Source organism: Pipistrellus kuhlii, unplaced genomic scaffold (assembly GCF_014108245.1).
Source record: "Pipistrellus kuhlii isolate mPipKuh1 unplaced genomic scaffold, mPipKuh1.p scaffold_m20_p_3, whole genome shotgun sequence".
Classification (NCBI taxonomy): domain Eukaryota; kingdom Metazoa; phylum Chordata; class Mammalia; order Chiroptera; family Vespertilionidae; genus Pipistrellus; species Pipistrellus kuhlii.
The window spans coordinates 176,788,264-176,805,182 of NW_023425529.1; the positions used below are offsets into that span (position 1 = coordinate 176,788,264).

General features: G+C 36.4%; 1 protein-coding gene across 1 annotated transcript in view; it reads left to right on the forward strand.

The window, feature by feature from the left end:
• The window catches only part of TUSC3 (tumor suppressor candidate 3), a 95,920-nt gene that overhangs the window by 19,533 nt on the left and 59,468 nt on the right, over positions 1-16,919 (forward strand). The window contains exon 2 of the mRNA XM_036457440.2: positions 10,679-10,848. Within this exon, the coding sequence (XP_036313333.1) occupies positions 10,679-10,848 (170 nt within the window). The remainder of the gene's footprint in view (positions 1-10,678; positions 10,849-16,919) is intronic.

Sequence of the window (16,919 nt, forward strand, 5' to 3'; positions counted from 1 at the left end):
GCAAAAGAGGACTTATGCAAGGGAGCGGGGAGTGGGGAGGCAAAGGGTGCTTGCTTGCATAGCTGGGCTATAGTATAACACTTAGAAGGAAACTTAGAGCCGGTCCGAGTTTGGAACGGGTGAGGCCACTGCGCTGGAGCCCCGGCTCGGACCCTAGCCCGGGCTAGAATAAATAAAGACTTTCTGCCTTCGCATCGGACTCGGCTCCCTGGTCGTCTGTGGGTTCCAGAATCTACCGGGCACAACAGTAGGGCATTAAACATTTATGATTTAATCACTATAATTATAAGGTTCAGTACTATTTTGAGTTATTTTCTAAGGTGTGTTATAAATTCACGGTCACTTGTAATAAAATAAAGAGCGAATACCATTCACTTTGGATTTAAAAGCAAGAGCCAATGCAGAGATTGACAGGGATGGTAGAGTGTGAAGGCAGTGTCACATGGGGATGTTGGAAGTACTAATTTGACAAGTTTAGCTTAGAAAGATAAAGGCTAGTCTTTGTTCCCTCTGAATTTTTAAATGTATCTTTTATGGTTCATACTTTTGCTCCAGAGGGCAAAAGTAGTTCCAGTAGATGGGTGTTACATGTGTAAACATGTACCCACTAAAAGGAAGAAATTAAAATATTATCACGGTTTTGAAATGAAATTGGCCACCTGGTGAGATAGCAAACTAATTTCTACTAGAAGCGTTCACCTTTGGTCACCAACTGTCAGGTATAGTACACGCCATACTGTGTGGGAGAGTTAATTAAATTACATCCACTCCAACTTCAATTATATTCTTTAGGGAAGGGAATGGTAGTGGTTTTTTTTAAAAAAGGATTTTTTTTCTTTCTTGGGCAACTCCTGATAGAGTATATTTATAAGAAGCATGAACCATTTATCCAAAACATCAACAACAAATCCCTCTTATTTGAGAAGAGACTCTCCAATGAGGAATAGTTTTAGGATGAAAAACCGGGAAAGGGAAGAAAGAAGGGGAAATCACCGTACCGTAGTAAGCAGATATGCTGAATCAGAGCTGAAGACAGATGGTAAGAAAATGTCAAAATCAGCTACTTGTTCTAACTGTTTTGGCTCAGTGTGTAGACAGCGTTGGCTGGCTGACTGAAGGGTCCCAGGTTTGATTCTGTCAAGGGCATGTACCTTGGTTGTGGGCACATCCCCAGTAGAGAGTGTGCAGGAGGCAGCTGATCGATGTTTCCAACTCTCCCTCTCCCTTCCTCTCTGTAAAAATCAATAAAATATATTTTTTTAAAAAGCTATTTTTGGGAAATGTGATCAAACAGTAGTATAACTGCTTAATGTTTTTTATGGAAATTAAAAATATTTAGATCTTAGTTGATGTTAAGCTTATTTAATATTTCTTGGACATTCTACATTTGAATCTCATAGACATAGTTAATTTGAGTAAATAGGTAGAGGACAATGTATTGATGTGTCAGTGAGCAGGTGTAAGATTGTTCACCTCAGCAAAGCATTGACCTAAAGGCAGACAGATCAAGGAGGACAGGGATGTCTTGTTTTTTTCTCTTTGTATTTTAGAGTGGGGAAAATTCAACTTGGATATAAGAAATTTTAATAGCATTTTATCTGTTTTGATTACTAATTGATAATTTTATCAAATGTGTACTAGTACTCCTGCAGGTGTTTACAGTTTTAGGGGAAATTTGAAGCATATCCTATTCAGAGACTCTCTTTAGTGATGGAGACATATGTAAAAACTAACAAAATAAGATGAGTACAGGTAGATTCACTTTATGATCTATAAGGATATGTCCATGCCTCTGTATGGTAAGCACTGGAAAGGTTTCAGAATTAGGTAATTGACTGAATTGAGTCTTACTAACTAATGAGGAGGAGTTAGACATGTTGATGAAGGCTGTGTGCTGGAATATGGAGAGAGAGAGAGAGAGAGAGAGAGAGAGAGAGAGAGAGAGTGTGTGTGTGTGTGTGTGTGTGTGTGTGTGTGTGTGTGTGGTGGGGTGGTGATGATGGCAGTGGTGGGGAAGGGAGAGGAATAGAGAACCCCAGGTGGTACAACCATCTGGAAATATAACGCGTTCAGGGACTGTCAAGTAGCGGGTCCTTTTGCATTTGCACAATTCTGTTGGGATTAATGAGTTGAGGCTGGACAGATGTATAAATGGAAGCCAAGGCTTGAAGGGTCAGAAATGCTATTCAAAGCATTTGAAGTTTACATTGTAGGAGATGTGCAGACATTGAAGTATAATATGCAGATATGTGAGTCACTGCATCTGCATTTACAAAGATAACAGTAGAATTTTTAAAAAGGGGGGCATATGTACTACTTTAACAATAAAGATAAATTTTAAAATATGTTCATAGCAGCACAATTCACCATAGCTAAGATTTGGAAACAGCCTAAATGCCCATCAGCAGATGAGTGGAGTAGAAAACCATGGTGCATCTACACAATGGAATACTATGCTGCCATAAAAAAGAAGGAATTCTTACCATTTGCAACATCATGGATGGAACTCGAGAGCATTATGCTAAGTGAAATAAGCCAGTCAGTGAAAGAAAAATACCACATGATCTCACTAAATTTATGGATAATAAAGAACATTATAAAGTGATGAACAAAAATAGATACATAAGCAGAGAAGCATGGGACAGACTGTCAAACTACAGTGGGAAGCCTGGGGAGGGACGAGATGGGGGAGGTAAGAGATCAACAGAAGGACTTGTATGCATGCATATAAGCTTAATTAATGGGCGCAAGACACTGAGAAGGGGGGCGGGAAGACTGGGGGAAGGTCAGTGGGGTAAAAGGGGAGACATATGTACTACTATTGCTAATACAAAATAATATTAAAAAAATAAATGGGAAAAACCTGTATGACCATTGTTAAGGGAAATAGAAAATAATATGAAGGGGTTCTCTACAGCAATGGAAATAAATGCATAGGCTTTTAAAACAAAATTATGATAATAAAAGTTTCGATATGATATTATATTGGAAGAGGACATTAGACTAGGATTTGTTTTTTTTTTTTTTTTTTGCTTTTCTATTTAGATTGTAAAAGTAAGCCTTTGAATAATGGTTGATGTTTGTGGTGGCAGAATGGAAACTCCATTAATGTGGTTAGAACTGTGTTACTCTGCAATAATTTAATTTGTCCATTTCTGGCATGTTTATCACCAGAAAAACTCAAAAATTTATTTTGCTAGAGCCAGGAAAATAGTTTTATACTTTGGGCTCATACTGATTTCTTCTATCCTTTACCTTATTGGTTCACTAAATTAGACTTGAAATTTCTGGGATTTCTTTCTTCAGTTTCTTAGTAAATAGATACATAAAACCCCAGCTACTGAAGAATTTTTATACATACTCCAGGTCCTTTTTCTGAAATGATCTAAGGTGTTTGTTACTAAAGATTAATGTGGCAGTAACTGCACGTTAGAATATAATGAAACAGTCTCATTTTCTCAAATACCAACCTGTCCAAAAGTAAGGATTATATTGAAGTGAGTATAGATTTCAAAATACCTGTAGAATCAATCAATAGATGGGAAGATGAGTGTAGGAGCAATCAATGGATGATATGAGCAAGGAGGCATAGGGTAACTGACACACCCCTGGCTGCGTTAAACATTTCTTCCCAGAGGAATCACAATATCTTATGTTTTAGCCACTCTTTTTTCAATATTTTTCACTGTTTTGTCCAGGGGCAATAACTATTGTTCTGTTGTTTACAGAGTAATGTAGGTAAACATTTAAAACAACATAGACATTTATAAAATAACCTTCTCTAGAGATAAGCCATTATCAGTTTGCTGTATGTCTTTTCAGATATTTAGCATGTACATAAAATAAGTTGAACAAAAAATTAAACACATCTATTTTGAAATATGAATCAGTACTTTACACAGTATTCTGACAAGTAATCCTTTTTAATTACTTAAATTGTGACTATCCTTTTAGGTAAGTCTGGCTCATCTTGTTATCGACTATGATTCTGTTTTATTCTGTGCCATATTATGATTATGATCTAAGCCCGTGGTTCTCAACCTTTTAAATACCGCGACCCTTTAATACAGTTCCTCTTGTTGTGGTGACCCCCAACCATAAAATTATTATCGTTGCTACTTCATAACCGTAATTTTGCTACTGTTAATGAATCATAATGTACAATAAATATCTGTGTTTTCCGAGGGTCTTAGGCTACCCTGCTAGCAGTTCTCAACCTGTGAGCTGAAGACCCTCGGAAAATACATATATTTACATTATGATTCATTAACAGTAGCAAAATGACAGATATGAAGTAGCAACAAAAATAATTTTATGGTTGGGAGTCACCACAACATGAGGAACTGTATTAAAGGGTTATGGCATTAAAAAGGTTAAGATCCACTGATCTAAGCAATCTTCCTTTTATAGGCACACGTAAGATTAACAAACATATGCAATTATAAACAATATTGCAGTGAATATCCTTATACATAAACACATGTGCCTTAACTGATGATTTCTTCAGGATACATTGTTAGAAATGTTATTGCTGTAATTAAGGGTTCATGCATTAAATTTCATATGTCTTTTTAGGGTAACTTTGAAAGATTTGCCAATTTATAATATAATATCCTTTAACCTTTTACATTTGTATTTTTAATACATCATATTACATTTATGTGTTAAATGAAACAAAATAAATGAATATTCACACTAAACATGGGACCAGATGTACAGACTACTTCCAAGTTTTAACAATACACTTTTGCCCTGGACTGCTCTCTCTGATCATAATAGCAAATGCTTTAAGAAGAGAAATTCTGCCACAGTGGATGGGGAGCAGGGTCTGGACCAAGACCTATGTAAGCCATGAGAGTGTTTTGGTAAATCTGTTTATGAATTTGCAATGAAATGGAATTTTACCCATAGATTCTCCCTTCCTGAGTCCTTTATTTGTATTTATCTCTTGAGTTCATCTTCAAGTAGTAGTCCTGGCCCCTTCTAAGAGGGTCTGAATTCATTTTTTGTACTGAACCCATTTTTTTGCTTGCTTTGCTATCTTACATTACTGTTGTGCTTTTAATAAATAATACATTTCAATTATGATCCATTCTTGATATTGTGGGGATAAATGGAACAGTAGCAGGGATATCTCATTCTGCTCTCAGGTCAGGTGTGAACCTAGGATATTTTCTCTAATATTATGCAGCTAGAGACCTAGTGCACAAAAATTCTTATACTCGGGGGGGGGGGGGGGGGGGGCGGGGTCCTCAGCCCGGCCTGCACTCTCGCAGTCTGGGACCCCCCGGGTGATGTCCACCTGCCAGAGGGGAGCAGCCCTAAGCTGCAGTCAGACATTCTTAGCTCTGCGGAGGCGGCAAGGTGGGAGAGGCTCCCGCCACTGCTGCTGAGCTTGCAGTCCTCAGACTTGTGTCTGAGCAGAGCTCCCCTATGGGAGTGCACTGACCACCAGGGGCAGCTCCTGCATTGAGGTCTGCCCTCTGGTGGTCAGTGCGCTATTCTGCCATTAGGGTTAATTTGCATATTACCCTCTTATATAGGGTGATTTCTACATAAAACCCCACACGAGAAGTTTCTTTGGAGACTTGGGGTCACAAATCTTTGGGCCTCTGCGGGTAACACAGATTTGAGTTAATAGGTAGCTGTGATAATTTTAATACCTTTTATACAAAATAACTAAAGGAAATCTTTTGCTCTGCCCCAAATATTTTACTTCTCCTGTCATTTGGAAGTAATTCAGCAGACCACATCTTATTTTGGTTGATGGAAAGGCATTGGAAAACATTTAAAACTTTGCTCTTGGCTTGTTTGCTGTTGGATTCTATTTAGGTTTTCTTGGTTTTAATAATTTAACCATCACAGATTTCATTGATCAGTTTGTGTGACTTAAGAATAACCTTGCTAAGAAAAATCATCTCTCCGTTTTGCAATTAATAGTTGATTTTTTGTTTTCACATTTTTTTTGTAGAAAACATTTTCTTTAGCTATAACACATTGCATGTTGCTATTACCGGTAAAGTTATATACAAACCAGGCTTCTAAAACAATGTGTTATTTTGTGATGCATTGTATGATTATAATAGGATTTCTGCTATGTTTGTTAGCACTGGCAATGGCCACCTTGCCTGGATCCAGGCCCCAGGAGAGTAAGGCCAGATGGCTGTGTTCAGCTGTACGAAGGGTTTATTCTCTCCTTTTGCAGCTGCTGTGAGTCTTTGTCACTGGTGCCTGTTTTTAAAATGGGGTATTTATTTAACAGAAAGATAGGGAGTTCAATAAAGATGGTGACTGACACTAATGCAGTGCAATAAAAACAGATGCTCATTTAGCCCCCTTCATGACTGTCCCTTGTTAAAATGGGTTCATATTTTGATCCTTCAGGGGTCAAAATTCTAATGATGCGATCTCTTGATAGGGGAGTATTATATTAAAGCAATTTATAGTGAAAAATTGTCATTGAGCCAGCCCACATGAATTAAGTAAAAATCCAAAACAACAAAATAACAGTGTTAATGTGGTAGTAAAAAATAAAACAGAATAACTCCCAATTCTGGTAAAGCCACTAATTACATGAGTGTTACTAAGAATATTTTTACTGCCTCTCTAGAAATACTTCACTTAACGAAATACTGCAGTGTTGCAAGGCTTCTCTTGTCTAAAAAAGGCATGAATGTTTGAATAAATGTTTTAAGTAACTTTATTTCTACGTTTTTTATTCAGATGTTTGTTTTGGTGCATCTGGTCATCATTAAAATGTACCTAGGGATAAAATGCTGGCAGTCAGACATCCCCAAGGGTTCCTAGATTGCGAGAGGGTACAGGCCAAGCTGCGTCCCCCCCCCCCCCCCCCCAACTCCCTGTGCATGAATTTTGTGCACTGGGCCTCTAGTATGAATATAAAAGTATTAGATTAGTGAGATTTTTTTTTTTCATATGTAAGTTTTACTTTAGAATGAACAATTTTATTCCATGATGCTTAGTGAAATGTACCATTTATTTATTTGTATTTTTGTTAGGAATTGATTTGTAGAAACATGAATTGAGAAATTTTAGTAATATCATGTTGAGGATTGGCATATAGATTATGCCAGTTTGTTTGTTATAGTCTCTTGCCTTAAAATTCAGATTTAATAAAAAGTATCATATTAAGATAAAAATATAGGCTGGGCACCGACAGTTAATATGACTGATTACATTAACTTCATTAATACGTGGGAACTGCTAGCTCTTGCTTTTTACAGTGTAACAAGCAAGGACAGGGTTTCTTCTTTTAAGATTCTAAATATTAGATTTATTTTGTCTTTTCTGATCTGGTAGATTTATGACATCCCTGTTCCTATATCCTGGCCTTAGCCAGAAAAATCGAACTGATCACTCACTCTTTACATAGCCCCTGCCAAGGTTTTAGAATTTTCCTCTGTGCTAAATTTAAATTAGCCATTACCAACCAGTTAGTGTTGAGATCTTATATGCCATCTTATCCTGAAGGCACTAAGGCATTTAACACCAAAGCTATAACCGAAATACCAATATAAGCATTCTTTTTACTGCTAGAGCATCTTCGCCATAAGGCCTTGAGAGGAGGACCTGCTGTACTCCTTCCTCTTTCATTTTCCATAAATTTTACGGAGTCTTGTCATGTAATCAGTAATCCTCAGTGTTCATTTATAAACTTAGCACAGTGCTTGTCATATACTAAGTACTGGGAAAACGTTAGATAGCTCTGAGATTTAAGATATTTATGAGGTTATTTTTTAAAAATGTTCCACTTAGATGTTCCTTCAGGAGCCACTGTTCCTCTCAGTATTGCTGATAGGGATTAACCTGAGGAGAAGGGAACAAAATTGGAGTGCCTGCCCTTTGCAGGATGCTTGATATGAGTTTTCCATTCATTGTGCCATTTAATTTTACCAACATTGTTGTCAGGTATTATTTGTTTTAGAGATAAAGAAACTGAGATCCAGAGAAATAATTTGGTAAGGTCACATTGTATATAAAAACGGAACCATCATTTGATTTGAGCCATCAAATTATTTTCTAATTTAAAAATAGACGTATCTTCCTCAGTTTTAAAAGTTTACATTATATTCCATCTTATGGATGTGTCATCAAGAGATACCTTCAACATGTACCACACAAAGTTCCCCAGAATTTGTTTTTACCCCCTTGGGAATAGGGAATCAAGGTTCCTGAGTATTACTCTCTTTAAGAGACCAAAAGGGACACCCAAACAGAGAAGGTAGTGAAGTGTGAAAGCAGTTCTGCAGAAATGAAATGGTAGCAGGAGGAAAACATTTCCGACAGAGAGAAGCACAAATGGCTCTGAAATGGAAATACATACCTGGAAGGGACAAATGCTCCTAATCTGGCTCTCAGCTAGGGCTACAGCCCCATCCCAGAGAGATGCTGCAGTGGAGTAAGCCCTGTTTGGAGGCTGATGCTCAACCTACGAACAGTTTTCTGTTCCTTACTGAATGTTTCTACTATATCAGCTTGCAATACTTTCTTTGGAGAATTAGCTCAACCTTCTTTATAATAGACTAGAGGCCCAGTGCATGAAAATTCCCTCAGCCCAGCCTGTGCCCTCTGGCAGTCCATGAATCGTCAGGCAATGTTTGACGAATGGCGTAGGCCCGCCCTCCGCAGGGAGTGGGCCTAAGCCAGCAGGCGGACATCCTTAGCACTGCCGTGGAGGCAGGAGAGACACCCACCACCACTGCTGCGCTTGGCAGCCGTGAGCCTGGCTTCTGGCTGAGCGGTGCTCCCCCTGTGGGAGTGCACTGACCACCAGGGGGCAGCTCCTGCATTGAGCTTCTGCCCCCCTGGTGGTCAGTGCACATCATAGCAACTGGTCGTTCTGCTATTCAGTCAATTTGCATATTAGCTTTTTATTAGATAGGATGCTCTAGAAAGCATGAGTCAACCATGATGCCCTTCCCTTCCCAGACTGTTTTTTCAGTACAAAGGAGACAGCTAATCAAATCGCTCACTTCTGTAAACTACTTCCTAAATAGAGAATCTGAAACTCAGGTCTCTTTAATTATGTGTTCTAAATCCATATTTAATGCTCAATATTTTTGCTATTATTTTCTTCAAGTGTATTGGTACTTTAAAAATAAATTTTTCTGTATTATTTTAAAACATTTAAGCATCTGGAAACTATATGTTAACTTATTTACCTGGCCTATTTTTTACCATAAGGAATGCATGCTTACAAAGAATTATTTTCTAAGCCTAATCAGGGAATTAAATTAGAGGAACTTTCATAATAAACTATCTCACTATGTAGAGAGCTCTAATTTTGTTTAAATGGTTCCCCAGATTTTTTTTTTAAAGACTATACGTGTGTATAGAGATATCACACCTGAACATTTAACACACACACACACACACACACACACACACACCACTATTACATGGATAAACAACCTAGGAATTAACAATAGAAAAACCAACTTTGAATTCAGGCTTAACCACTTAGTAATTTGATCTTGAGTAGGTAATTTAGGTTCTCTGAACCTGAATTTTTTCTCTGTGGAATAGGGATGTTGGTTGGCACCTGACATGTTGTATGCCTAGTATTATAACTAACACATTGAAAGTACTCATTAAACATGTCTTTCTGTTTGTTGTAAACCTTATATTAAAGTATGAATGATAATGCTAAATTTGAAAAATAAACTCAATTTTTTATGATTTCTGAAATAAGTGTAGCTGTGTCCTTGGCTCTTTATTAGTGACAAATGATCAGAGAGCATTCTGAAATGATGATCAAAGCCATATATCTTATAGCAGTTTCTGGTGCTTCCTGCTCTTGGGTTATTGACTTTAAAATGGGAAAGTTACTTGAGGCAAGAGATATAAAAACTGAACACACTGCTTATTGTGGGTGGAAAGTAGAACAAAAGTTAACAACCTTGTGTGAATACTCAAAATATATATATACAGATATTGTACTTTCTTGATTAATTTTTATTTTAGAAGTTTATAAATAATAACATGTATCTCTCTATATAAAAACCTAAGCGATGGTTTGACCGGTAACTATGAGTGCATTGACCACCAGGGGGCAGATGCACAGGCATGGAAACATGGAGCAGACTGATGAATCTCAGAGGGAAGGGGAGAGGGTGTGAAGAGATTAACCAAAGATTTTATATGCAAACCAGGGGCCCGGTGCATGGATTTGTGCACTGGTGGGGTCCTTTAGCCTTGCCTGCTGAGGGGATTGGGCAGAAACCAGCAGTCTGACATCCCCCTAGGGGTCCCAGATTGTGAGAAGTTCCATGTTGCACTTAGTTGTCATTTCTCCCTCTTCTCCGTGTTACTGTTCCTCAGCCTTTCCTGGTCTTCATGAACTTGACACCTTTGAAGAGCACTGGTTAGTTATTTTATAGACTGTTATTAAACTTGTGTCAGTGTAATGTTTTCTCATGATTAGATTGAGATTTACCATTTTGCTAAGCGTACTAGGGAGGTGATGTGCTCTTATCTGTGGATCTCAGGGAATACGTGATGTTGATGTGTCTTACTACGTCTGGTATTGTTCACTAAAACGACTTTTAACAGAAAATAACATTTGCTAAAATATAATCTCATGTAATTCTGCTTTTACGAAATACAAACTGAGGGACTTAAACCTTGTGTAAATTTAAATTCCTATATTTAATTGCAGAATCTGTTAGCCGAAAAAGTAGAACAGTTGATGGAATGGAGTGCCAGGCGCTCAATCTTCCGACTGAATGGCGACAAATTCCGAAAGTTTATAAAGACGCCACCTCGAAACTACTCTATGATTGTTATGTTCACGGCTCTTCAGCCTCAGCGGCAGTGTTCTGTTTGCAGGTAATCAAGCATTTAAAAATTTTAAAAACTATCGTGTGCTTATAATATTTATTATATGTAAGATAAATGTATATAATAGAATGAAACAGTTCAGTGTTTTAGTCATATATAACAATGAGCATTTAAAAGTAAGCTAAAATAATTGTATTCTAGGAAATGACATTGATAAGCCAATATTCTTTTATTACATAACATTTATTGACCATTTTCATATATAATTATGAAAAATAGTTATCACTATGTCCTACCTAAAGGTAAGAATGTGATAGAATTTGGTTTGAATATTGCCTTGTAGTTCACCTAATTCTATCTTGTAGTCAGTGAAGTAGTCCCTTTAGTCTAATCTATTCTAACAGTTTTATAGAAAGGACACAAGAAGTCCACTTAATTTTTAATCTCTCCAATGACTAGAACTGTGAAATAGAAGTAAACAATTTGAAATGCATGAAATATTTTTCAGTAGAAATATCCTAAAGAAAATTTTGGACAAGTACAAATATAATACATTTGTAGCAGATGCTGTTTTTTCATGAAACTTTAGTTTGAGATAATTGTAGGTTCATGTGCAATTGTAAAAAAAAGAAAATGCAAACAAATCATATCCTTTTTACCTGCTGGCTCACAGCAGTAACAGCTTGCAGAACTATACACACTCTCTCCGGCAGCATGTTGGTATTGGTACAGTCAAGATACAGAACAGGTCCATCCCCATAAGAATTCCTCTTGTCCTTTATTGCCACCCCCACACCATTCCACTCCCCACCTCCAGACTTTGTTCCCTTTCTCTGTATTTTGTCAAGACTGTTATGTAAATAGAGTCATACAGTGTATGACCTTTTTGGTTTGCTTTTTATTCACTTAATGCAATTCCCTCAAAATCCATCCAAGTTGTTGTGTTTATCAATAGTTTAATCTTTTTTTTACTGAGTAATATTTTCTGATATGGAAATACCACATTTTAACCGCCCATATGTTAAAGGACATCAGTGTTGTTTCTAGTTTTTGGCCATGATATATACAACTGCTGTGAAACTTCTTATACAGGTTTTTGTGTGAACTTAAGTTTTTGTTTCTCTGGGATAAACACCAGACAGTATAGTGCTTAGGTTGTATGGTGGCTGCCTGTTCTGCTTTACAAGAAACTGTCTAAATGTTTCCAGGGTGGCTGTGTCAGTCTTCACGTCCACCAGTGGTGTGTGAGTGAGTGGTGTGTAAGTGAGGGGGGTTTTCCATCTCCTCACCAGCATTGCCTCTGTCACTCAGATAGAGATGGAGTGCTGTCTCCTTGTGGTTTCATTTCGCATTTCTCTCATGGCTAATGGTATTGAACATCTTTTTATATGCTTATTCCTCATGTTGAATATTGTTTTGCATGCTTATTTATCATCCATATATCTTCAGTGAAATATGTGTGGTTTTTTGCCCATTTCTAATTGGTGGTCTCAGAGTTTTTTATGTATTAGAGATGCTAGTTCTTTATCAGATACGTGATTTTCAAATATTTTCTTCTAGTCCATGGCTTTCTCTTCATGCTAGAATGGAATCCTTTGCAGATTTTAAATTTGGTGAGGTCCAATTTATAATTTTCTTCTTTTACATTTCTTGCTTTCCTTACAAAATTGAAGAACTCTTTGCTTAACCCCAGATCCCCAAATTTTTCCCCATGTTTTTTTCTAAGAATTTAGTTTTAAATTTTGATCTGATCTTAGAGAGAAAGCATTCAGACTTTCATCATTAAGTATGATATAGCAATAGGATTTTTATAAATGTCCTTTATCAAGTTGAGGAAGTTCTTTATATGTAGTTTGTTGAGCGTTTTTATCCTGAATGGGTGTTGGATTTTGTTAAGTTTTTATCTTATTTAATTTAAAAATACCACCTTAATTGACATTTTTGTGTAAGAGTTGTTTCCCCTAAAACTACAAAATGTCTTTGCCAGAATTGATATGATTTTGCTTCTTTCGCCTGTTAATATGGTGAATTACTTTGACTGAGTTTCCAATGTTGGACCAGTCTTACAACTTGGAATAAATCCCTCTTAATATTATTCTTTTTATTCATTGCCGGATTCCGTTTACTAATATCTTGTTGAAAATTTTCACATCTATCTTTATGATAGATATTGATCTGGGTCACTTTTTATATCATTTTAATGCTATTTTGTCTAGTTTTGGTACCAGGGAAATATTGGCCTCATAAAGTGAATCGGGAAATGTTATATCCCCATTTATTATTCTGGAAGAAATTGTGAAAACTTACACAATTTTAGAAGATTGTGTTACTACTTTTTTAAATGTTTGATAGAATTCTTGAGCAAAACCATTTAGGCCTAGAGTCCCCCCCTTAACCCATTGTCTGTTTCTTCTTAGTTGACCACAGTTTTCTGAAAAAATAATTGCTTTTTGTGTAGTAACTCCACACATTGTTTATTCATCTGTGGACTTTTTAAAAATATCTGAATCATTGTTAGCTCTAGTGGCAATGGAAGTTATTAGTGACATGGTCATTGAATAAGACTAAACAGTTCTGTTCATAGGAGTTTACAGAAAGAGAATTTCAGTGTTCTGAAATTTTCAAGAAGGATCTCATCATAACCTAATAGTGAGTGTATATCATAGGGCATGGTGCACAGTGGGTAGAGAGGATAGTGAACAAAAGTATTTTGAAAAACATCTCTTCAGATGATTCCTAGTTCCTCTCCTATCAAATCTGAGGACCAGTACTCAAGTGAGCATTAATACTGCTGTCAGAATTGGGCTAGCACATATGGATAGGGAAGGTATATATAAACATCTTAAGGGATGCTGTGAAGCCCAAGGCAGAAAAAATACCACCTTCATTGATATTTTTGTGTAAGAGTTGTTTCCCCTAAAACTACAAAATGTCTTTTGCCATGCTATAATACCAAATATGTTTTAGGAAAATAATTTTCTTGCACCTAAATATTGAATTAATTGAATTTCTATATTCACTACTGTGTGAAGAAATATATTTATTTAATGACTGTATTTTTTAATATATTTTATTGATTTTTTACAAAGAGGAAGAGAGGTATAGAGAGTTAGAAACATTTATGAGAGAGAATCATCAATCAGCTGCCTCTTGCACTCTCCCTACTAGGGATGTGCCCGCAACCAAGGTACATACCCTTGACCTGAATAGAACCTGGGACCTTTCAGTCCATAGGCTGACTGCTCTATCCACTGAGTCGAACCGGTTTTGGCTGATGATTGTATTTCTGTCAGGTATAGTCTAGAAATACCTTATTATCAAAGTATTTATTTCACAGTTACATATACTTGTATATAGTCAGATAACATTAACCATAATATACTGTTAAATGATTTTACTTAACATATTATGTTGTTAAATGAATTTTCAAATGTGGACTCTTAATTTTGTTTGTTTATTGATCCTATAAAGAGGAAGGGAGGGAGAGAAAAAGAAACATCAATCGGTTGCCTCCCACATGCACCCTGACTGAGGATTGAACCTGAGACCTGGTTATGTTTTTGGTATATGTATGGGAGTATACCCAACCAACCGAGCCACACTGGCCTTAATTTTTTTTAAATAACAGAGCTCAAAATAACCTTTTACTTATTTGTTTGCTTATTATAGACTATATAATAAAAGCCTAAGCGACCGTTTTGGTCGAACAACCAGCACAACCGGTCGTTATGATGTGCACCAGGAGGCAGACGGTCAATGCAGGAGCTGCTCTGTGGTGGTCAGTGTGCTCCCACAGGGGGAGCACTGCTCAGCCAAAAGCTGGCCTCATGGCTGGCGAGTGCAGCAGCGGTGGGAGCCTCTCCCGCCTCCAGGGCAGTGCGAAGGAGCAGTGCGCAGGCTGGCAGTAAGGAGCAAGGAGTCCCGAACTGTGAGAGGGATGTCCACCCCTACGAAATTTGTGCCCTAGGCCTCTAGTTTTCTAATGCAATTTCATAATTTATAATAATTTTAGAATTATGAGAGAAAACATTTGAAGTAATTATAAAAAGTTAAAATAATTTGCAAATCAGTGTGGTGGTAGGTTGTTAAAGAAGAAAAAATAGGTGAAGCCTTGAAAAGGAATAAAAAGTGTAGAGTTAATATATGATTCCCATATTCAGACATTCTAATTTAATTGCTTTAGGATGGCCCCAAGGCAATGGCATTTACACAGACATGATCTCTGTTAATTCCAGTATGTAATCAGTAAAGAGAAAGGGAAGATAAGAAGCAAGTTCATGATTTAGAGTTTTTATTGAGGAGTAATGGGATTGGTAAGACTGGTTGGATGACCATATAGTATTGAGGATCCCTTTTGAAACCAGAACACCCAACTTCTTAGTGAGGGATCTGTACTTAAACCATTTTCTGCCCCAATACTCAGCAACTTAGGAGCAAGAAAATCTTCCTTAAGGTTAGCATATCTGGCTGATGGTGTGAAGGGGGTTAGAGAAGTGCTTTGAGAATGCTAGTGATACAGTATTACTATTTGAAATGTGTGGTTACGGTTCAAAGTTGGATGGGGGAATCAAAGGAAGCCAGGGATCAGCTGAAAAATTAGGTGTGAAATAAGTTCTATTTTAATGAGAGTGAAAAACAGATTTTTTGTAAAAATAGGATGGAGATGAAAATTAAGAAGTCATACAGGGTTTACTTAATAATTTATAAGTAATTTACTGAAGTATAATACAGGTGATTGTTGATGTTGTAGAGAAACTTACAGGGCTGTGGTAATGTCTAGATTAAATCATGTGTACTGAAATTGTTCAGGGTGATAATGGAGTTGGAGAGGAAGAAAATTAAGTGAGCTGATAGAGAGATGCCTTGGAGTTTGTTAGATGAGGATGATACATTTATATTATACACTAATAGAAATGTCAAAGGAAGATTTGTTAAATTGTGGATGAGCATTGTTCTGAGATTTACTGTTATGGAATCAAGAGAGTACTTTGACCCATAGGATAGTTGGCAGAGTAGGTCAAAGATATCTCAACTAAGAAAAGGTAAAGTGTTGAGAAAAATTATTCAATTGTATTCTAAATTTAGCCTCAAAGGGAGTTGTAGACATTGAAAAAGACACCCTATTATAAGTAGTCTCTTTTTTTTTTAAATGTTTTTTAGCATGAATTCTAGGTTTTTCAGTGTTAATGAAATTTTGAGTCATTTTTCTTTTTAATAAAACTGCTATAATTTTTATAATTCTATAGAATATTTATAAAAATTTGTAGTTATAATTTTAAAATCTTTTTGTTTTCATTTGTGAGACTTCCTGCTTTTTCTTTAAGATATTTTCTTCTACAGTTCACGCACACTTAGATTCTCCAGTTGCTTTAGGCTGGTGAATGAGCTGTTGGCTTCCTTGTGAGCCCTCTGAGCAAATCATGCTGCTCTTCCTTCACACAGTCAGTTCATTCACAAATTTCAGAATTCAATTCTCACCTTATTCAGTGCTAACATCGAACTCCTGGGCCAAATAAAGTTGTTAATTAAGACAACTCAATACAATTCTCACCTCCCATAAGTGTTAACTCCAACTTCCTTTATCAAATTGTATTAAAGGGAATATTACCCATAATTGCTAAATCTTAGATGTACTCTACCACAAAGTTACTCAGCTCTTCCAGAAGTCACAAAAAATTCTGAGAACAAAATGTCCTCTTCTAAGGTTATTACTGTGGATCAATAAGTATAAGAAGAAAACGTCCAGGTGAAGGAAAATAAGAAAGTACACGTAGAGTCATGCAAGATGCATGTATAACCAAAGTTTTGATGTCTTGGAGATTGATATATTATTAGACTCAAAATAAATGAAAATTTTAGTGATTTAAAAGGTATTTTTAAGTGAATTGAATAAATTGTTACATTAACATATCAAATGTTAAGTAGCTAACATCCATCTCATGTGATAAAATAAAATTATTCTTTACTATGTGTAAACTATTAGAGTTCTATGTTGCCATATATATTAATATGTGATATATATGACTATATGTATATACTAATGGCCTGGTGCATGGATCTGTGCACATTGAAAGGAAATTAATTAGAAGAAATATTTTAATATCGCTATTTGCCCTTTC